The sequence below is a fragment of the Dermatophagoides farinae genome, chromosome 5 (assembly GCF_024713945.1).
Source record: "Dermatophagoides farinae isolate YC_2012a chromosome 5, ASM2471394v1, whole genome shotgun sequence".
Taxonomy (NCBI): domain Eukaryota; kingdom Metazoa; phylum Arthropoda; class Arachnida; order Sarcoptiformes; family Pyroglyphidae; genus Dermatophagoides; species Dermatophagoides farinae.
Window position 1 is genome coordinate 3,557,154 of NC_134681.1, and position 23,346 is coordinate 3,580,499.

Consider the following 23,346-nt stretch of genomic DNA (forward strand, 5'->3'; position numbering starts at 1 on the left):
ATAATAAAAAAAAAACTAGGCCGGAAACATTTTCATTGCTCTGTTCATTCTCAAACACAAATTCAATGTTTCAAGCAACTATAGTATACAAGTATGGCACAAATGATGAAATCGGTCAATGCCTATCGGCAGTTATTTTTGCTAATGTGTGTTTTATATTCATAACAAATTAGCACGTTTTGTTTAGTCTACGTTTTTATGGATGAATAAAGATGAAGAACCCGATTCGTTAATCAACATGAACAGAAAACAAGTAAAAAAGTTTCTATTTCTATAAATCAAATCAGAAAAATCTCTCGTTTTCTTCATGATATGACTAGGCCAAAGTTCACACACACACACACACATCAATGGTGATATTCTATTTCCATCAAAACGAAGAAGAAGAAGAAGAAGAAAAAAAATGAATGAATGAAATTTGCTCATTTTGATATTGGTGATAAACAAAAAATATGTTACCGAAAAATAAAGGGTTAACGTATATATGCGTGTATGTGATTTATGAATTTGATATGCGTCATTGATGATGCTTTATATGCGTTTTATGCGTTTTGATGATGATGATGATGATGAGCCAATAATGATGGCAGCCGGTGTCAATGTGTGTGTGTGTGTGTGTGATTGAAATTCTGTGAATTGATCAAAAAAATTTTTTTTCTGATACAACATATGGATGCCCATTTATTATTATTATGATGATGATGATCATTAAACCATCAACACTTTATATATGGCTGAATCATCATCTTATATACATAAATAGATGATGATGATTGGACGATTCTAATATTCTATTTTCGTTTTCTATTTTTATACGGTTGATTTGTTCATTGAATTCTTTTTTCCATCAGAATTACCGACGGATGTTGAAATGAGAATAAATGATAAATTTGTTTCTCTCTCTCTCTCTGTCTTTGTTTGGCTAATAATTAAACAAAAAAAATTGAAAATGTGAATGATGATAATATTCTTTCCATATTCTTATGAGCTAATCAAAAAAAAAGAGAAAAGAAAAAATTAGGCATCATTCATTCTGGATCATGCACATCATGATTCTCTACGTCTCTATATATTCTTGTTTAATGTTTTTTTTTTCTTTTTCTTTTTCTTTTCAGTTGCTGCACGCAAATTCATGATGCCGATGATAATATTATTAATTTGTTTCACACACACACACACACACACACACACACACACACACACACACACACACACACACATACATATTTGATCGTAAGAAAGAAAGAAATCACAACAATTTTTTTTTTCGTTTTCGTTTCATGAATTTAGTCACGATTTTTCCCTTTTATCCAGTAAAATTCTGGCAACAACAGCAACAACAACAAAAACAACGAAAAAAAAAATAAATGTTAACACTGGATAATAATCCAGTGAAATATATTTTTTCTGGGGCCAATTTATTGTTTTTGTTTGAAATGCAGAAATGATGTTGATGATGATGATGATGATGATGATGTGTATGTGCTAGAAAAATTGGTGAAATTTTTTTTTCTTGGTTCTTCTATCCATATCTCTGTCTGTCTGTGTGTGTGTGTGTGTGTTTGTTTCATGGATGATTGAATGGTTTTCGTTTTTCTTTGAGTAACGAGAATTTCGAATTTGACGATGAATGAGAGGAAAAGGGGAATCAAAAAAAAATTAGAATTCCTACCAAAATTCTACTGAACGCCCACCGCCCCAACAAAAAAAAAATAGCGAATGAAAATGTATTCTTTTCTTTTCTTTGCGTTTATGAATTGTTTCAAGAACTATTCTCATTTTTTTTTTCTCGGTGTGTTCCTGGATCAAGATGGGTATTTTTTTTTTTTTTTGGTTCAAGTTCTGATGCTTATGATGATGAATGGCAAGCCAAGATGGATGAGCTTTTTTTTGTTTTATTTTTCATACTTTTCTCTCTCTCTCTCTCTCTCTCACTCTCAGTTGTTATAGCCAAACAAATCCATCTTTGTCGTCGTCATCGTCATCATCATCAACATTTTGCCCTGTGTTGTTCACAAATGGTGAATCACCATGGACTTTGCAATTTTTTTTCCCGTGTATCAAAATCATCATTGCTTTGTATATAATAAATTAATAATTTTATTCTCTCTGTTTGATCCACTTGGTATATAATCCAATTGTTTTATGGATATTTTTTTTTCGCTCGCTCACTCGATTGACGGATGTTGATGATCCAAATATGATTGTTCCATTTTTGTTGTTGTTGCTGCTGCTGCAAATCTTTCATGAGATAATCAAATTCAAATTTTGGATGTTTCCATTGGATTAACACACACACACACACACACACACAGTGTACATGAATTTTCATTGTAAAAAAAATCCACACTTGATGACAAGTTTTTATCGTTTTTTTTTTGAATGATCGATTGAAATGTCAATTAATATCGACGTTATGATTAAATCAATCAATTTAAACAGCAAAAAAAAACTAATTTTCAAATATTCTGATTCATTTGTGTAACAAAATTCGTCAGCAACGACAACAACAATGAATTTGTTCATCTCCATGTGTTTGTGTGTGTGTGTTGTGTAATGCCGGATGTGGCAAAACCAAATTCCACGATGTTTTTCATTGTTTCATGATTTTCGTGGAATGAAAAAAAAATAAATTTTTTTCTCCTCCTTTGGCAATTAATTCTACTGCCATTCTTTAGCATTTTATAATTCCAGTTGCTTCCTTGTTGTTGTTGTTGTTTCAGTTGAAGCGTTTCTTTCGTTTTTCCTGAATATTTGTGTATCCCGTTGGTGCACAGACGACCAAGAAACGAAAAAAAAAAAAATAATCAGCAATTATCTGGAGATTTAATTTGATTTTTCTCTGCTTTTTTTTGAGACTTTTCTAAATTTTGTCATCATAGAAATCATCATCATGATCATTGTTTATCTACATTGAATCTAATTCATAGTGATTTAAGTCCAGTTTTTTTTATTACAAGGAACCAAAATTCTGGAAAATAATCAGATCAGAGAGAATCACATGTAGAAAAAAACAACAACAACAACAAACTTTGTTTGTTAAATTTTATTCCGGTGGTGGTAAAAATTTTTTGTTTATTTCCACTACTAAAATAAAAACTTTTTCATTACTAACCAAATATGCGCTGATGATGATGATGATGATGATTGTAACTGACATTTAGCCATGTTTTATACTTAACGATTTGATTGATTGATTAAGTCTTGTGAATATAAAAAAAAATGCCAACCCAAAAACAGCGTAACAACAACAACAACAACAACGACGATCAAATTGACTAAAACCAAAAAAAATGATGATGATGATGGCCCGAAACATTCAGTGTTTTTTTTCTGACACATCACCAAGATATTATCACCATTGAAATGATGTATATGATCCATTGAAGAAGAAGAAGAAAAAAAAACGGAACGAAATTTTTCAATCGATTCATACACAAGAAAAGAAGAGGAGGAAATTTTGACTTTTCATGAGTTCTTGATGATGATGATGATGATGATGATGATGGAACTGACATTGACACTCGAATGTTTTTTTTTTGGTTTTTCTTCGGTGGAAAAAATCTGAATGAATGTGTTCAAGTTTTTTTTTTAAATAATAAAAATTTGATAATTTGTCACGATGAGAATATATATTCTGTTTATTTTTCAAGTGCGTATGTGACAATTTATGATAAGTGGCCAACAACAACAACAACAACAACAACTTCTACGATACGATAATGATTCACTTTTTGTTCCAATAGACCAAAATGTAACTTTTTTTTTGTTTTCTTTTCATTTGTTTGTTTTTTGTGTACTACTAAAAATCATAATCATAATCAACTGGGAAATAATCAGAATCTTGAATGAATGGATGGAACAAACAAACAAACAAACAAACAGACAAAAAGTTTTCAAATCGATATGTGTCATTTCCATATGATGTTTTTTTTTGTCATGCACATGCGCATGCAAATAAAAACAAAAAACAAAAAACAAAACTGTCATTCGCATCAATAAATCAGTAGAACAAAAAAAAATTTCCTGTGACATGATGATTATTTTTTATTGAAAAATTCATTCATTAAATTTGATTATGGTGATGATTATTTTTCCGTAAACGTGTACATCCATGAATGGTAGTGATGTGTTTTTTTCTCTTTTACATTCTCTTTCGTAATAAATAATTTAACAGGCAAAAAAAAAACGTTAAGAATTTTATGGCCAAAAATCACTTAGATAAACTCTCCGGTGATAAATGTACAGGATCATCATTCAAAATAAAAAAAGAATTTGAAAACAGTGAGCATTTTTTTTCAATTATTAATCACAAAACACATTGCTTTTTTCTCATTTCAAATTCTTTTTTTCCATTTTGTCATATGCGGCACATCATCCGCATCATCATTGTGATGAATGAGACTACTGCTGTTTCTAGGTATTAAGGAATATATAGAATCCATAGAAACAATTAAAAAAATGAAAAGAAAATTCCATTTTTTTTATTATTATTTCCATGGCTCAACAGAATACCAATTTTGTTTTTTTTTGTTTCGTTATGTTATAAATGTCAACAACTTTATTATTATTATCATCATCATCTTTTCACATGACAATCATTGTCCGTAAAAAGAATGCAAAGAATATTCTTTAGCCTATAGGATTATATTCACGTCCTTTTCGTTTATATATGCATGGATTTTTTTTCTCTCTCTCGGTCCTCAGTTTCTGGTATTTTGTTGTTGTTGTTGTTGTTGTTGAAATCAATTGTCTTTTTTTTTGTTTTGCCATACTCTTAAGATCAAACCATAGGTGCTCTTACTAACATACCATGTTTTTTTTCGGTGTATGTTTACATTGCCATTCTTTACTTCATTCATTCTACATCTCAAGTCTTTTTTTTTCCTCTTCTTTTGAATATTATTATTATTATTATTATTATCAACCATTGTGAATGAATTCTGTCTATATATGTGTATAAATTCTTATTAGATTCTTGTTCTCTTCTCTTCTCTTCTTTTTATTCCTATTCTGTTTTCAACAACAACAACAACAACAATACATGTGTCATTGTACAAACCAAACGAAAGAAGAAGTAGAAGAAGAAGAAAAGAAAAAATTATTCATTGCAATTGAGAAAACTTGAGAAATATATTTATTTTGTTTATTTCATAAATACAATTGTTCCATCATCATCATCATCATCATGGATCAAAACATCATCATCATCATCATGATGGAAATTGAATGTTTCAAGCAAACAAACAAATGAATAGAAAGATGCAAGGTGCATTTTACACAATAACCACACAATAACAATAAATGGTACAACAACAACAACGACAACAACAATAGTAAAGTGTGTGTGATGCGGTTTGTTTTCTTTTTTTTTGTTTTGTTTTGTTTTGTTTTGTTCACGACGTGTTTGTGATGTGAATGATGTGGCAGCCACAACTTCATCATCATCATCATCATCATTTAGAGTGCCCGAAATGCCAGAAAGAAAAGAAAAAAAAGGTTTTTCATTTACTTTAAAAGAACATCATACAATTTGGCTCATGATGATGATGATGATGATACTACGGACAGAATGATTATAGTTTTTTATTTCATTTTCATTTTGTTCTACATTTAGACATTTAGTAGTAGAATCTCTAAATGTAAAAGGGTTTGTTGTTGTTTTTTTATGTTTTCACTTTAATGGCACCGTTCATCCTAGTTTCAATTGCGGTAATTCTATTCTGTCGTTGTTGTTTCTTTCTGGATCTTAAATGAACGCATTCTATACAACCAATAACCAACATCACTTTTTTTGAATTGAATTGCAAAAAAAAGTTAACATGATGATGATGATGATGATGAGAATGATTTGCATAAATTTTCAATTAACGCCTACACTGAAATGTGATATGCAAAGGGCGACAAAGTACATTTTTTTTTTGGTTCCAGGATCATCATCATCATCATCATATATTGATGATGGTTATGGCCTTTTCTTTTTTTTCTTTGTTTGTGGGTTGTATCCATCTGGTTACACACACATAAATAAACAGGCATTATTTGGTTTCAAATGGATTCCTATTACAATGGGCACAATTGCGAATACTGTTGCATAATTTATTATGCAGTGTTGGCCGCTAGCTAATCATTTATTTTGTTGTATCTCATAAATTGATGATGATGATGGTGATGGTGGTGGTGGAAACAATTTATGAAAAATTCAAAATTTCGATACTATCGATAGTGCATGTGTTTTGTTGTTAATTTATTTATATTTGTCACAAGCTAATCATTCGTATTTTGTTTTGTTTTTTTTCACATGTTTAGATTCGTTTTTTATTCTGGAAATCAAATCAAATTGAATGGATAGGATTTGTTTGATTTTCAATGTTTAAAATGATGATGATGATTATCACAACAACGTAGCAAATTGGATCAAAACGGGCGAAAAAAAACAACAACAACAAACGCGACAAAGAAAAGTAAGTGGTAAAAATTTTGTTTTGTTTTGTTTTTGTTTTGTTTCTGTTGTTGTGGAAATAGACACACTTTCCATGAACAATGGATAAATTGTAAATCGTGACTTGAAATCTCTCTTTCTCTCTCGATTTTTTTTTGTCTGATTTCGTCGACCAAATTGATGAAGTTTTGTTTAGCCAAAACAATTCTTTTGTTATCGTTGTCACATTAATTTTCTTAAAGTTTTTTTTCTGTTGCTTTTCATTCTCATGGAATGAAACAATTTAACTTGTCTTTTTTTTTGTTGTCTTTTATAAAATGAATGTGATTCATACGTGTGTGTGTATTTGAATCTGAATATATCGAATCATTTGTCGATTCAGTTGATTCTAATGATTTTGTGATTTTTTTCGCTACTTTCTTTCTTTCTCTCTTTCTCTTCATCATGATGTAAATCGTTTGTATCGATAGTGGAAAGCTTTTTGTTCAATATTGATGAATCGATGGCCATCATCATCATCATTATTATGGCTTTATTTGATGACCAAAAAACAAAAATTTGCTATATTTCTATGAAATGAAATCGATTTGATAATTTGATGATGGAATTGGATTAGATTTCTTTAATTCTCTCTTTCCATTTCATTTATGTTTGTTGTTGTTTGTATAATTTTTTTTTATTTATTGGCTTGTTGATGGAAAATTATTGACGAGAGAGAGAGAGAGAGAGAAATTTATTAATTTGTTCCAATTTTTTTTTGCTGAATGATGATGATGATAATATTTTATTGGTTGCTGTCATTGGTCAATTGAATTTTTTTTTCGTTTCTGGTCTCATCAATTTTATGAGACAACAGTGGATGGATGAATGTGGATCGATTCTCTAGATTCAGTTCCAAATATTGACTTTGTTTCGTTGCTGCTGCTGCTGCTGCTTGATGTGTGTGTGTGTGTCAGCCATTTGCTTTTCGGATTTAACGCATCCTAGTTGTTATTGTTTTGTTTTGTTTTTTTTTCTTCAAATGATGAAAATAACAGAAAATTTTTGTTAACAAACGAGAATTGAATTTCATCTTTTCCGCTGATAATGAAACCAAAACAAAACACCCACCACCACTATCATCACTACCGCTGCCACCAATGAAAATATCGAGGTTTCAATTTGATTTTATCATCATCATCATTATTCGTCTCATTTGTTGACCATCATCATCATCATCATCATATCCAGGCTTAAATTCAATCCAATAAAAAAAAACACACACACACAGAGAGAGAAATAGACCAATGAAGAAAAGAAAAGAAAAATTTCAAATGAATAAATTGATTTTTTTTCTTTGTTCCAAACACTGTGTGTATGTATGGCCCTCGATTTCGTATCGTATTTAGAACGGCCAAACAAACAAACAACCGACAGATCGACCGATCGGACATTAATGACTAGCAATGGGGTATCTCTATTAAGTTATTTTTTTTTTGTTTTCTCTTTTGATTTTGATTTTCAATGAAATAAAAAAAACATCTCTCTAAATGAAGCTAATACAAAAATCATTTATAATAATTTATTTTCAATTTATTCGATACGATATGATCTGTCGATCATATCCAGTTTTTTTTCCATTTTTCTGTTTGTCCGTTTGTTTGTTTCGATTTCCATTTCCATTTCATTGTAACATTTTTTTTCGGCCCAAATATAATGTGTGTGTGTGTGTGTGTGTGTGTTCAATGGAACCCAATGGCCTAATAAATTGTGATTATTTTCAATGTGATGATGATGATGACTATAAAATTGAATCAAATCAAATCAAATTAATTCAAAATCGTCATCATCATCAGTTGATTTTAGCTTTTATTTATTTATTTTTTTTTTTTTTTTTTGCTGTTTGTGCCTGTTTATACAGAATACAGAATTATATTCCATATATAGAATGATAGATTTTAAATGTAATTCTTTTTGAATGGTTTCATCGAATCAAAGATAAGAAAATAAAAATGATGATGATGATGAAAATATATATCAGATACATTTATTAGTGTTTGAATATCAATTAATTGAGAATCAATGTAGATTCAATAATTTTTTTTCCCGGTTCTGTAATGCAATAAAAACGATTCAATGATTATCATTTTTTTTTGTTGTTTAGCGTTAGTAGTAGCATTAGTGGTGGTATTGGTGGTGTTTGATTTGATTTTTCTTTTTTGCTAGAATTTTTTTGTTGTTGTTGTTGTTGTTATTTCTACATTCAAGAATCCATTATTTTAGATTGGCTTACGATTTGGCAACGACGACTATATGACGATGACAAAATGATCGATGCATTTTTTTTCTTTTTCTCTTTTTTCAATATGGCCATCATTTACACACACACATATTTAAAAGTTTAATACAACTACTATAATGCAGAGAGACCCCTTTTTTGAAAATTTAAATAAAAAAAAAATTTCCACACATTTTCCACTTTCACTTTTCACCTTGATTATTCCATGGTTATTGATGATATATGTTATGGTTCTGCAGGTTTTTGTTTTTTTTTCTAATTCTTCCCTAAGAGTGGCGAATATCATTAGTTTGATTTCTGTTGTTGCTGTTTTTGTTGCTGCTGTTTTTTGCTCACTTTTATAACAGTTGTTTGCTAGCTACCTATATAACTAAATTAATCAACAAAATCAAACACAAAGTCCAAGCGGTATTTATCGACCATTTTCTGATTCTGGTTCTGGTACCAGCAAGCAAGCAAGCGAAAAAAAAACATTCATCATTAACATTCACAGCAAAAACAGAATCAAACAAACAAACAAAAAAACAGGTCATATGATTTTCAAATGAAAAAAAAAATTTGTATATCCTTTAGGGGTTTATGTGTGTGTGTGTGTGTTTCATTTTTTCTTGTCCATGAAAATTTTCCCAAAGAACCATTTCTCTTTTTTTTTTCTCTGGGACACACAAAATAAACCTTTTCTAAGTGTTTTTTTTTCTGCTCTTCTTTCTCGATATATATCTGTTTTTATTATTCGTTTACAATTGAGACAATCGACATACACACACACACACACACACACACAAAAAGACACCAACAAACAATATACTTTCACTGCTACTAGAGAAGAAATAGAAATAGAATGCAAAGCTCACTCAGTCTCTCCATTAAATTCAAGCAAACAACGAAACGAAACTAGAAAAAAATGATGATGAAGAATTGAACAAAAAACAATAAGACGATGCATTTTTCTTCTCTTTTGTCTTTTTTTTTTTGGATCGAAATGGAACACCACCACCACCATCATCATCATTGCATTATTTATTGAGCTAATCAAATTATTATTATTGAGAGTCAAGAATATCATGGTGTTGTTGTTGGCGATGTTCAATGAAAATTTTTTTTTCTCTCTCTCTCTCCATCCAACTCAATAGTACTCAATAGGTTGATATAGTGTTTGATATGATGGTGGTGATGGTGGCTAAACACATTCATTCATTCATTTTTTGACATTGTCAATGATCGTCTATTTGTCTGGTTTGAGGCATGGCTATTTTTTTCAAACTGGTTAACAATAGTTTTCTTGCTGATCCTGACATTTCGTTTTTTGGGTTTTTTTTTCATTTCATTTCATTTCAGATGTTCTCAATTTCTTTTTACGGTTTTTTTTTTATTTCTGGTTGGTGGACTACATGCGCCATGAATTTTTTTTTACTTTTTTTTTGCTGGAACAAACACAAATTGCCAGGAAATTTGCTGTTAACATGAATGAACCCTTTTTTTTCTTTTTTTGGTTCCATCAATAAATTCTTTTCTAGTTCGTTTTTCTGTATTTCTTGTTTGGCAATCGAAAATTTAACTCATTCTCGTTGATTGTGAACCAAACACACACACACACACACGGACCAATGATTATAATTGCTTTTTGTTTGTAAAACCAAACACTTCATTGAATGAGAGCAAAAAACAAAACTATCTGCCAATTGATAATGATGATGATGATGATGATCGGGTTCTGGTTTGTTTTTTCTGTTGTTGTTATTGTTGTTTATTTGTTTGAACATTGGCAATAACCGACAACAACAACAACAACAAGAAAAGGCTAGATATACTTGCCAAACAAAAATTTTTTTTTTGTCGTTGTTGTTTATACTAGATTATTATTGTCGTTGTCGTCTAATTTTTTTTCTGTCTATTCAGCTAAAATAATTACAAATAGCAGCAGCAACAGCAACAGCAACAGCGACAGCAACAGAATCGAATAGAATCGCTTGATTCTTTTGCTTCTTAAGATGAATTTTTTTTGTTCACTACTGATTTGGGCCATATTTTTATTTGATTATAAAATTTATATATGCGAGCAAATTAATTATATCTAATTCATTCATTATTAATCATGGAAAAAAATTACCGAGAAAAAAAACCGGAATAACCGTGTACTTGACTAGTTGTTGTTGTTGACCGGAACAAGTTTTCAATCTCACTGTTGTGTGTATGAGAAAGAAAAATCATTTTCACCAACACAATCCTTTTGGGAATTTTTCGGGTTCTATTTGTTGTTGTTGTTGTTGTTGTTGTTGTAGTTGTTGGCTATCTATCTTGTTGCACACAATGTTGTTTTGGTTGTTGACCATTTTTTTTCTTTTTCTTTTTTTTTGAATAATTCTCTATTGGGATATACTGGTTTAGTTTGTGTTTGCATGTACCATAAGTCGAACGTTGGGCGTTAGGTGGAAGGAATATGTGATGGCCGCAATCTGGTAATCACACATACAGACAGACATACACACACAAAAAAGATTCTAAGAATTTGAATTGCCTAGAATTTCTTCCACTCATCATCATTGATGGAATCAAGTTAATCGAATAGAAATTGAAACGAAATAATAAAAAAAAATCTGCTGAAATGGAAATCAAAAATACGAAACGAATAAATGAAGCAACCTTTATTCTCTCCTTTTCAAACTTTGAAAATAAAATTTACATTTTTTTTCTGCCTGTTTCTAACGAAAAAAAAATTCCGGATCATCTTCACATGGAATTGGAAAGCCATAGTGAGAGAGAGAGAGAGAGAGAGAGAGAGAGAGAGAGAGAGAGAGAGAGAGAGAGAGAGAGAGAGAGAGAGAGAGAGAGAGAGAGAGAGAGAGAGAGAGAGAGAAATTGGAAAAAAATATTTCGAAAACGAAAAAAAAATTTGAATAAATATCATCAAGAAGAAAAAAAAAGATTGTAAGAAGTAAAGAAGTAGATAGAAAATTTGAATTTCCAATCAACAATGAATTCACGAATCTTCAATGTGTGTGTGTGTGTGTGTGTCAAATAAAAAATGATTACGACTTTTGACTTTTTTTTATATTCAATTTTGGGTGTGTGTGAAATGAAATGATCGTTTATTGTTGTTGTTGTTGTTGTGTATTATTCCCGGACAAAAGTAATCGAATTTAAACGATCTCGATTCATTCGAATCATATGTGTATTTGTGTGTCTGGAATAAATCCACTAACGGAATTTTTTTTTTCTTGTTGTTGATTTCCGATACGGAATATTTTTTTCTTTTTTTGAAACTGAAATTTTATTCCATTCCAAAAAATTGAATGTTCTAACCATTGTATCCATTACATTCCATTCTTTGGCATGTTGTTGATGATGATGCCAAGAAAAAAAACAGTATCCGGTTTCTTATGGTATTGTTGTTTTCGTCTTTGTCGTTTGTGTTCACAACAATCTTTCAACACTTTGTCTAATAACAACAACAACAACAACTGGTCAACTCATGTCATGGCTATTTATTTATTTATTTATTTGTTTTTTGTCTGTTTTGTTGTTGTTTATTTCAAGTGTCTAATCTAATATAATCTTTATCTAGATGAATGAATAGATGGATGACAAGATGATGGAATCATCATCATCATCATCATTGGGTCAGCAGCAGCAGCAGCAGTCTCATATTTTTTTTTTTGTGAAGAAAAATGATTGTCTTTTCCATTGTGTTTATCATCATTTTGATTGTTTTTTTTTGTTTTATCCTAAATCCTTGACTGATGAATTCATAGCGAATAGTTGATCACACTGACACATACACACATTATTCATGGGAAAGCAATGCAAAGCCAGCCAGCAAAAAAAAAAAAAAAAAAAAAAAACAAAAACAAACAAGCAATCCATCCACTTGGCCAGTTTGTGTGTGCGTGTATGTCTGTGACAGTTGACAGTTGGTAGCGAAAAGGCAAAGACCAAAATAAAAAAAAACCAATCATCATTCATTCATTCATTCATTTTTGTAATAAAATTGACAAATTAAAAAAAAGTTGACCATTTCTTTTGCTTCTTCTTCTTCTTCTTATTCTACTGTTGTTGTTGTTGTTTTTTCAATTAACAAAATTGTATGAAAAATTCCGGTTTTTTTTACGATTTTATGTCTCTGTCTCATTTTGGTTTCGGTTTTGAAAAATTTTATTATTATTATTATTATTATCATTTGCATTTTTAAATTGCTGAATTTATTTATATGATGATTAAATCATGAAAAAAGACACATGAATACATGCACACACACAGACATTTTATTTTCTTGTCTCATTGGCCATTGGTCATTGGTCATCATCATCATCATCATCATCATTTTGGAATTTGGAATTTGATTAAAACTGAATTGTCATTTCAAGTGTCTGTCTTGTGGATTTGTCAATGTGAAAGATAATATATAACCCTTTTTTTGTTTGTTTGTTTGTTTGTTGCTCATTTCTTTTTTTTTATTATCATTTCCTTTTTTTTCTGGTTGTAATCCAATTTCATTACAACAGTAAAAAAAACAACAAACACGGCAATCGTTTCAGTGTGCGTGTACAAATACGTCATTTACGCACAAGCCAAGTGGTTTTTTTTTATTTTTCATATTAGATAATGTATATATATAGTGTATGTGGATATATGCCATTATAATTTGACATAATTTATGGTTGTTGTTGTTTTCGTTTTTTTTGTTGTTTTTTACTTTTATTTTTTGTTGTTGTTGTTGTTGTTGTTTTAGTTATAAAATGTCGTTTTCATATTCAGGTTTGTTTGTTGTTGTTTTTTTTCATGGATGAATGGGAGATTCACGATTCAATGGAAATAATAAGAAAACCATGACGCCAATGATACACAGGGAGAGAGAGAGATGATATATAATCGAATCGGCTATGTGTATGTGGAGGTCAAATCTTGTTGTTGTTGTTGTTGTATTACATACATTGACCTTGTATGTCTTGTAACATCGTTATTGTTGTTTGAATGATGATGATGATGATGATGACGATGGTCAAATGAACAAAAAAAACGACAGAGAATAGGGTGAAAAAAGGTGGTGGCTTGAAAAATTTCGAAAAATGAAAATAAACATTCACAATAAATCTCCAACGATTCTAGCATTAATATACACCGTTGTCAATTGTCAAATGGTCAATGTTAATGTTAAAACCAAACCAACCACCCCATGACTATTGCTGGCTACTGCTGGACATGTTTAAAATGAATAATTGAATTCTTTTCACTGTGTGTGTGTGTGTATGTTTCGTGGAAAAAGAAAGAAATGGAAAAAGTTGAAATAAATTAAAATAAAATGAAATGAAATGAAAATAAAAATTAATTTGCATGGAAACCAATTTAATTTTAATTTATTATCATCATCATCATCTCTCTCTCTCTTTCTCTCCGTCATTTTTTTTCTGCTCCTACCGTGTTTCGGTGTGTTTCGATGTGTTTCGGTGTGTGAGAATGAAAAAAATGACTATATTTCACTATAGATGGAAAAAAAACTGGCCGCGTAATTCATGTCACCAAAAATTTGAAAAAAAAAATTTATTATTATTGTCCAAATATATGTTCTGTTTGCATCATTTACTTTTTTTTCACGTTTGGTCGGTTAGTTTGATCATCATCATCATCATCATCAGCTATATGGTTTTTTTAATTGGCCAATTCATTTTCAATATTGAATATCAAAGGTTCGTTTGTTCGTTCGTTTTTTTTTTGCATTTACTCGGTGAAAGGAGAAGGGAGAAATTTTGTCATCCACCATTGATGTTGTCCATAAACAAATATTCTGATATTTGGATTCATTCATTTCTGTCGATTTTGGATTTTTTTTTTTGCCATTGTGTGTTTTCAATGTTTTCTTGGTTTGACATCTTTTATATATTTGATGATTAGATTTTTTTTTTGAGAAAATCCAAACGGAAGTATATATTGATGATGGTGGAATCAAACAAAAATATATAGCCTTTATCGTTCCGGTCAACAATCGTTTAAAATGAATGAATGAATGTTGATATACGATAGTCGATGCCGGAAATATTGGCGGCGATGATGCAAAAATCATTTACTCACACACACACACACAATCACTCACATTACATATCATTAAATGTCATTTTATTGACATTTACTTTTTCTTCTTCTTCTTAAATTCATCCATTATGGTCAAATCAAATAATCGAATTCTGGTTTTTTTCCCGTGTGCAAAACCCGAAAATTCATCCGATAACCGAAAACAAACGATTAGAATTTTTTTTTTTCGTAAAGTTTGTTTTCTTCGACCAAAAAAAAATGGAAAGTTTCTTGTTATCGAACCCTTTTCTTTTTCGTTTTTTTTTATACTTCATCAACACAAGAAATAAAAAGACATTGATTTCCTGATGATGATGATGATGGTTTCAACCAAACGAAAAAAAAAAACGAATGAAATAATTTCACTGAAAAAAAATGTAACATTAAAATTATGTATCTATGTATTATGTGAAAGTGGTGGTCCCTAGATAGATAGCATCAAAGAAGGAAAAAAAATGTATATCAACAACCACCAACTAGTAAAAGTAACGTGAAAATTAATTTCGTTATAACTAGCATCGTCATTTTTTTGCATTTGGCATCCACACATCCAATTTCCAAGATCTAGGTTGCTGCCGAAACGGATGCATCCTGATGATGATGCGAATAGAATTAATTTGAAATCAACAACAACAAAAACAACAGCCACAACGACATTTGGTTTAAAATTCAATAACGAAACAGAATTTTTTACCATTTCTATTTCTTTCTGGATAAATTTTTGTTGTTTTTTTTCACTTTTTTTTTGGTTCCGAATCTCTTTTTTTTGATTGGAAATGTGCCCTCATATGTTTATTATTATCCGATTGAATGCACGCGATCTGTTCCTGGAACCATAGGCAGACAAACAGAGCTAGAGCGAGAAAGAAACAATATTGTTGTTTTAAATCACAAGAAAAAAACCCATAAACGGAAAAGAAAACGAAAAACGTAGAGATTCATGTTTCTAGGAACTTTTCTTCTTTTTTCTTTATTGAAAAAAAAAATCGAAAATCGTCTCTTTTGATGATGATGATCATGATGATCATCATTTCTTCTTCTTTGGTTCCTTATTATTATTATTGTCAAAAACCCAAGAAGAATCATTTGTCGTCATAGTCGTCGTCGTTTACATCGTCTTATTTTGGGTTTATGGTCAGGTTGTGTGTGTGTGTGTGTGTGATGGCATCTAAATGGTATCATTATCATTTTTTTTCATTCATTCATTCATTCTCCATAGTTCCTGCTCGAATAAATTCCCTTTATTATTATTTTTTTTTTTTATTCTGTGCAACTTGAATCTTATTTCAGTTTTGATTTTCATTTCATTTTTTGGATTTTTTCTAACAACAAATCACTATCACCATCACCACCACCACCACCACCACCATCATTATCGCCATATATACTACTGCAGTATCGTGCTCGGATAATAATAATAGTCATAAAACGCTGGATAGAATCATCATCATCATTTTGTTGTGGAAAAAAAAAGTTTTTTTTCTGTATGAAAAATGATAACCAATTTTTATTTTTTTTTTGGTTCGTTTCATTCACATTTTTTTTGTCACACTAGACGAATGATGATGACGATGATGATAATATTGAGGGCAATAATTATTGAGTGAGTGAGAGCGAGAGAGAGAGTGAAAAGGCCAAATATCGATCCAGAAGATTGATTTTTTTTTGGTTTGATAATCGGTTTTTTTCCATATCCAGTCAATACTTTTTTTTGTAATACATGCATGATGGATTGATTTTTTTTTTTTTTTTTGGATCCGGATGAAAAAATTGAAATTCATTCATCATGCATGATGATGATTTTCGTGTTCTAGGTGACAGTAGTGGTTAATGGGTTAGATTAGCAACAAGTTTTATAGTCATAGTTTAAATATATCATCATTTTCAATCATTTGTTTGTAATTGCACGTTGACATTGTTGAGACTAATGGTCGAATGATGCTACTATTGAAAAATTAAAGAAAATTTTTTTTCTCAAATGATGATAAAATGTTGACCAAAGACTCATTTTTTCAATTTTTTTTCTGTCCAAATCTTATAGAAAAATGCATCAATCATCATAAAAATTGTTTATTTATTTATGTTACAAGAAAAAAAATTGAGAAAAAAAAATTTAAATTAAAAATTAATAAATAAATAAAAATACAAACATGGGCGACCATAAAACGATTGATGATTCAGATCACAATCATTGGCCGCCTATGATGCTGCCACTGATATATGATACAATAATAATAACGAAACGATGCCAATCGATTAAATCAAAACAAAATTGTGATCATCATCATCATCATCATCGTCATCATCATCATCATAATCAAAATCATCGACAACAACAACAACAACAACAACATCGACAATATAGACATCGATGGAAAAAACATAAATGCCATTGGTCATCAACGTTTTCATCGTGCCTTTCATCATCGATTATGTTTATATTATTTATTTGTATATTGATGATTCCAATGACAATATTGTCATTGGATCATCATGGACCATCTTCATCATCATCATCATCATCTTCGTCGTCGTCGGTTACAACATCCACATCATCATCGTCCTCATCATCATCATCATCGACAGGCCTATCAAATCATTCATCAATCAGTAGTCAAGGTAAATATTGTGTATAATGAAATAAATCAATATAGTCAAATAATTAATTGTTCAATATGTATTTATTTACTCCATATAGATCTCCATACTAGCCAATCACAAATTATATCAATCTATACAACCGGTAATCATTCAATAAATATTACACATTTAGCTATTGATCATGCAGCTAATCTATATGCTGGTGGTTCAAATTGGCTATTTCAATTAAATTCATCATCATTATCGGTTATTGAATCGGTTCGTACTGGACCAATACCTGATTCACCATTGTGTTCACCAACTGATTGTTCTGGTGTTGATGAATCAAGTATACAATTACGAAATAATATCAATAAAGTTCTAGTCGTTGATGAACATAGTAATACATTATTAGTATGTGGTACAGTACATCAAGGGGCTTGCCGTAAACATCGTCTTGGTGCGATCATACAATCGGATGAGCTTATACCATTGCCTGTAGCTGCTAATGATGAAAATTCTTCTACACTTGCCTTTGTTGGACCATCACGTTATAATGGAAATATTATTCAACCAGTGCTTTATGTGGCTGTTACTGATTCACGTTTAGGACCATATCGTGATATGGTACCGGCTATTTCTTCACGTTCATTAGAATCTGGTCAAAGATATTTATCAATAATTGAAAAATCATTCACCGATACAGCTAAAGTTGATATTGAGATTCATATGAAAGATTATTTTCTTGTCAATTATATATATGGCTTTTCTACACCAGATTTCGTTTATTTTGCTACCGTACAGAAACGTTCACATCTTCGTGCACTAGAAGAATGGGGCTATCATTCACGTTTAGCACGTGTTTGTCAATCAGATCCAACATATAATACATATGCTGAAGTTACTGTTGAATGTATTGACAGTGATGGTGAACAATATTCATTATTACAAGATGCAACACTTATTGAAGCTGGTGATGAATTGGCACAATCATTACGAGTGAAACCAAGATCAAAATTATTTGTTGGCACATTTTCTAAAGCAATCGAACATACCAGTACACCGGATACACGTTCAGCTATCTGTATATATACATTGCAAGAAATTGAACAAAAATTTGCACAAAACATACACATGTGTTATAATGGTTCCATCACGACACGTAATATGGATTATATTGCCGGTAATATACCAAATTGTCCGGCCAAGGTAAGTTGTTTACGAGAATAATAAAAACTTTTATAATTATAATTTCATGGAATGGAATTTTTGTTTTTCGTTTTCGTTAACAAAACTGAACAACAACGACAAAGTTTCATGAAATGAAATTTAATATGAAATTCATCATTATTCTTCATTTTCATGAATGTGTGCGTGTGTGTGTGTGTGGAAACCATTTTTCATTGAAATTTTAGCCACTTCTTTTTTGTTACTATAGTCACCAGACAAAGTGTTAATGAATGAATGAAAGAATCTGCAGAATAAGAATAATTAATCAATTGTAAATCACCAAGGCAATGCAAGAAAATTTTACTTTTCACTTTTTTTTTAAATTTTATTTCATTTTGTGCACGCGTTCAAGTTGTTGAAATGCAATTGTTTCGTATCGTCATCATCAATAAATAATCACAAGTGAGAAAAATTTAAAAAAAAACAGAGAGAGAGAGTCTATTATTACATCATCATGAAACGATATATATGTACCACACACAGTAACGGAAAATTCTTTCTGAATCTGTTTTTTTTTTTTGGCACGCGTTATATATTCAAATAATCGAATATTATGAAAGTTTTTTCCACTTTCTCTCTCTCTCCATCTCTTTTGATTAATTGTCATTTTATGATGTTGATAATGGTTGAATTTCAGCAACAAAAAAAAAATATGAAAATTGAAATCTAAAACCGATGAAAAACGAATTCTGAAACAAACAAACGAAAAAAAAAAAATTATTCTCGGTTGGAATCTATTATTGTTTCAATTGGAACAACAACAACAACAACAACGACAAGGAAAACAACAGCAATATCTCCCTTGAGAACTTTATGTTTCCAGTTTGTGTGTGGATAATGATGATGATGATGATGATGATAGTGTGTATAGTGATATTGCATCCAAGAAAATAAAACAACAACAACAACAACAAACAATTTTATGTGGCTGATTTTATTATTTCTTCGGAGGAAAAAATAGATAGATTCCGTTTATAATCTCTTTACTAGTTATATAAAAAAAAACACTATACACAGCAACTACAATTAATTATTGATATATGTCACGATTTGTATAGTTGTAGTAGCATAGCATAGTAGTAGATTATATTACATATATAACATGTCATATATGAATGATGATTAATTATATCTTTGCATAGAGAGAAAGTGAGAAAAAACAATAGATTAGTAATACCGTAAATGATCATCAAAAAAAAAAAAAATCAACGAATATTACACTATGGAATTTACATTATTAATCATTTCATTTCATTTTGTTTTTTTTCTTCTCATTTTTTTTTATAAAAGCGCATCAACAATATCATTTCGTTTTGTTCGGAAACATTGAAAATCAATGGTAGTTTACCTATTGTACGTAAAGCTGCAGCCATTTTTCCACATCATACACTTACATCGATTTTGGGCCAGGTAACATCTGGTTCTGTTTATAATGTATTGTTTGCCGGTACACATGATGGCCTTTTGAAAAAGGTAATAATCATCATTCATATTCATATTCAATGAATTTTTTTGTTGACCTTATATTTGAACTTATTAGCTATTGATTTCTGGACCGGATTTAGCCGAAGAATTTGATCAGGTTAGCATTGATGCTGGCCATCGTATTCTAGCCGATATGATTATGGATAATGGTGGAAAATATCTATTTGTTGCCTCTCCATATGTGGTATGTTTATCTATTGAACCAAAAAAAAATCCAATCCATTAATTCAATCTCAATGATTGTAGATTGCCAAAGTTGCCATTGAACATTGTCCACATTATGGAAATTGTCGTTCATGTTTAAACTCAAGAAATCCATATTGTGGTTGGTGTTCATTACAGAAAAGTTGTACATTACGTTCTGATTGTATGGATACACGAACATCGGTATCATCACGTTGGTTATCAGTGGATTCATCCAAATGTATTGAATTTCAATCAATTTATCCAGAATTTTTGCCAATAAATTCATTGGAAAAAGTTAAATTGATCATCAATCAATTGCCACGTTTACCAGCAAATGTTAGTTATCAATGTGTTTTCGGTCCGAATGAACCAATTCAAGCTGAACCAATGCCCAATGGACTTATTTGTCAATCGCCACCGGTATCATTGAGGCCACGATTTCCTGAACAGCAAGATTTTGTTTCCATCGACTTGGCCATACGACCTTCAGATACGCGTACAGATTTTCTTCAACGAAAATTTATTTTCTATGATTGTAATTTTTATAAAACGTAAGTAACCAGTAGTTTGCCATTATTATCATGTTGATTGATTATACGATCAAATTTTTCTCAATAAAATAGTTGTACTGGCTGTGTTCAAAGTCGTTGGTCATGTCAATGGTGTTTCAAAGAAAATCGTTGTGTATCATCCGGTTATCTATGCGGAAAAAATTTTCAATCCACTGGTAATTATTCAAGCCGTGTGCCTAAATCTACTTATCGATTACAACAACAACAACAACATCTACAACAATCAAATCAACCAAATGTTGTTCGTCATCGTAATGAATGTCCAAGTTTTAATTTTACAACCAAACAAATGATGGATATTATATTGCCTAATGGTGTTGCACGTGAAATATCATTACCAGTGCAGAATTTAGCATTCGAAAATGTCATGTTTGGCTGTTTGATTAATATTGAAAACATTCAAACCTATGTTTCAGCTCGTATTAGCGATGGTAATATTGTCTGTGCATCGACAAAATTTTCATATGATAATGAAAACGCTACATCTATTGCAACGGTAACAGCCGTTTGGAATAAAATTCATTCAATTGATCGTATTAACAGTGAGTAATCATTTTCATTGTATAGAATTTCATTTTTAATTTATAATTTCTGTTTACCACACAACACAGTTACATTGTATAAATGTCAATATCTTGGTAGCCACAATGATCGTGCTGATTGTTCAATTTGTTTGAATCTGGATCGATTATATGATTGTGCTTGGTGTGGTTCACAATGTTCTCATGCAGAACAATGTAATGATCAACGTTCAATGATTTGTCCACCACCACGTATTGATCTGATTCATCCATTATCTGGACCAATTCAAGGTGGTACAATGGTAACGGTTGAAGGCAGTAATCTTGGTGTTAATATTGATGAAATTCGTGATAAAGTTCTTATTGGTGGTTATCCTTGTCAAGTACAAAATTTTACCATATCGGTTCAATTTACCTGCATTACAAAACCTGTACAGAATCATTTTTGGGCCGATGTTGTTGTCGGTAATCGTGCTGGTTTCACTACGGCTCGTGATAAATTTCTTTATGCCGTACCGGAAATATTGGCTGCATCACCAAATAGTGGACCACAATCCGGTGGTACTCGTATCTATATTACTGGAAATAATCTCAGCATTGGAACATCGTTAGAAGTTTATCTAGATGAATATCCATGTATTGTCGATAAAATGCTCGTATCATCCACACAGATTAGTTGCCGTACAACGGCAAGTAAATATGCTAGTTATGAAGTGGATAAATTACATATCAAAATTGATAATGCAACACTTACATTACCTAGCCGTTTTCGTTATGTTCCGGATCCTACTATTATGCGTATCTATCCACTTAAAAGCTATGTATCAGGTGGACGTTCGGTTACAGTGATTGGCACAAATTTCGACGTAATTCAACAACCACGTTTGGCTATATTCAGCATAGATGGATCATTTATCAATGATACTGTATGTGATGTTGTGTCGACATCACAAATGATTTGTCCATCACCACCAGTGAATGCTGAACTTGTTGATATTATATATCGAGAACAGATTGATTCACAATCATTACGATCGGCTATTTCAGCGCCATCTTCATCTTCTTTCACCGGTAGCAACAATGATCATTCATCAACATTTGAAAAAATTAGTTTTCGTATCGGTTTCATCATGGATTGGGTGATGAGTGTTCGTGATCTATCCGTTAATTATTCTACCATCCATTCGGATCTAATCTATGTACCGGATCCAAAAGCATTTTCATTCGAAGAAGGCATCAAAGATTATAAAGGCGATTCTTTGGTTATTGAAGGTGAAAATCTACGATTAGCAACAAGTGAATCAGAAATCAATGTTACAATTGGTAATCGACCATGTAACCTGACATCATTGGCACCGAATCAAATTGTTTGTATACCACCGGAACAACAACCTGAACCAACAGATGAATTTGGCCGTCGTACAGCTATTTATCTACCATTGGTTGTAGTGAGAATTGGTAATAATTTACGTTATGAAATCGGTTATCTACGTTATGATTCGGTGAAAGGTTATGAGCTATCATTGGTCACTATTGGTTTGATCATCATATTTTCATTGATTTTGATCGTATTCGTATTGGTATCGTTTGTATTTATGCGACATAAATCATTGTTAGCTGAACGTGAATATAAACGTATACAGATGCAAATGGATACATTGGAAAATAGTGTTCGATCTGAATGTAAACAAGCATTCGCTGAATTGCAAACCGATATGACCGATTTGAGTAATGATCTGGAGAATTGTGGTGTACCAATACTTGAACATCGTAATTATGTTATGAAAGTGTTTTTCCCAGGCGTGGATGATCATCCATTATTTCAGCCACGACCACGTACAACGAATGGTGCAAATATCACCTGTGCATATAACATCTATGAATTGGCAATGGCTCAATTTGAACAATTGATTTATAATAAATCATTTTTAATTTGTTTCTTGAATACATTGGAAAATTCACCATCATTCAATATTCGTGATCGGT

General features: G+C 30.9%; 1 protein-coding gene across 2 annotated transcripts in view; it reads left to right on the forward strand.

Annotated features, from left to right (window-relative positions):
• LOC124498668 (plexin B) overlaps positions 1-23,346 on the forward strand; it is a 55,904-nt gene that overhangs the window by 30,379 nt on the left and 2,179 nt on the right. For both annotated transcript variants that reach the window (XM_075731467.1, XM_075731468.1), the window contains exons 3-10: positions 6,310-6,464; positions 16,828-17,405; positions 17,485-18,575; positions 19,887-20,069; positions 20,137-20,265; positions 20,328-20,818; positions 20,891-21,381; positions 21,451-23,344. In XM_075731467.1, coding sequence (XP_075587582.1) covers positions 16,937-17,405; positions 17,485-18,575; positions 19,887-20,069; positions 20,137-20,265; positions 20,328-20,818; positions 20,891-21,381; positions 21,451-23,344 — 4,748 coding nt within the window. In that variant the 5' untranslated portion in view covers positions 6,310-6,464; positions 16,828-16,936. The remainder of the gene's footprint in view (positions 1-6,309; positions 6,465-16,827; positions 17,406-17,484; positions 18,576-19,886; positions 20,070-20,136; positions 20,266-20,327; positions 20,819-20,890; positions 21,382-21,450; positions 23,345-23,346) is intronic.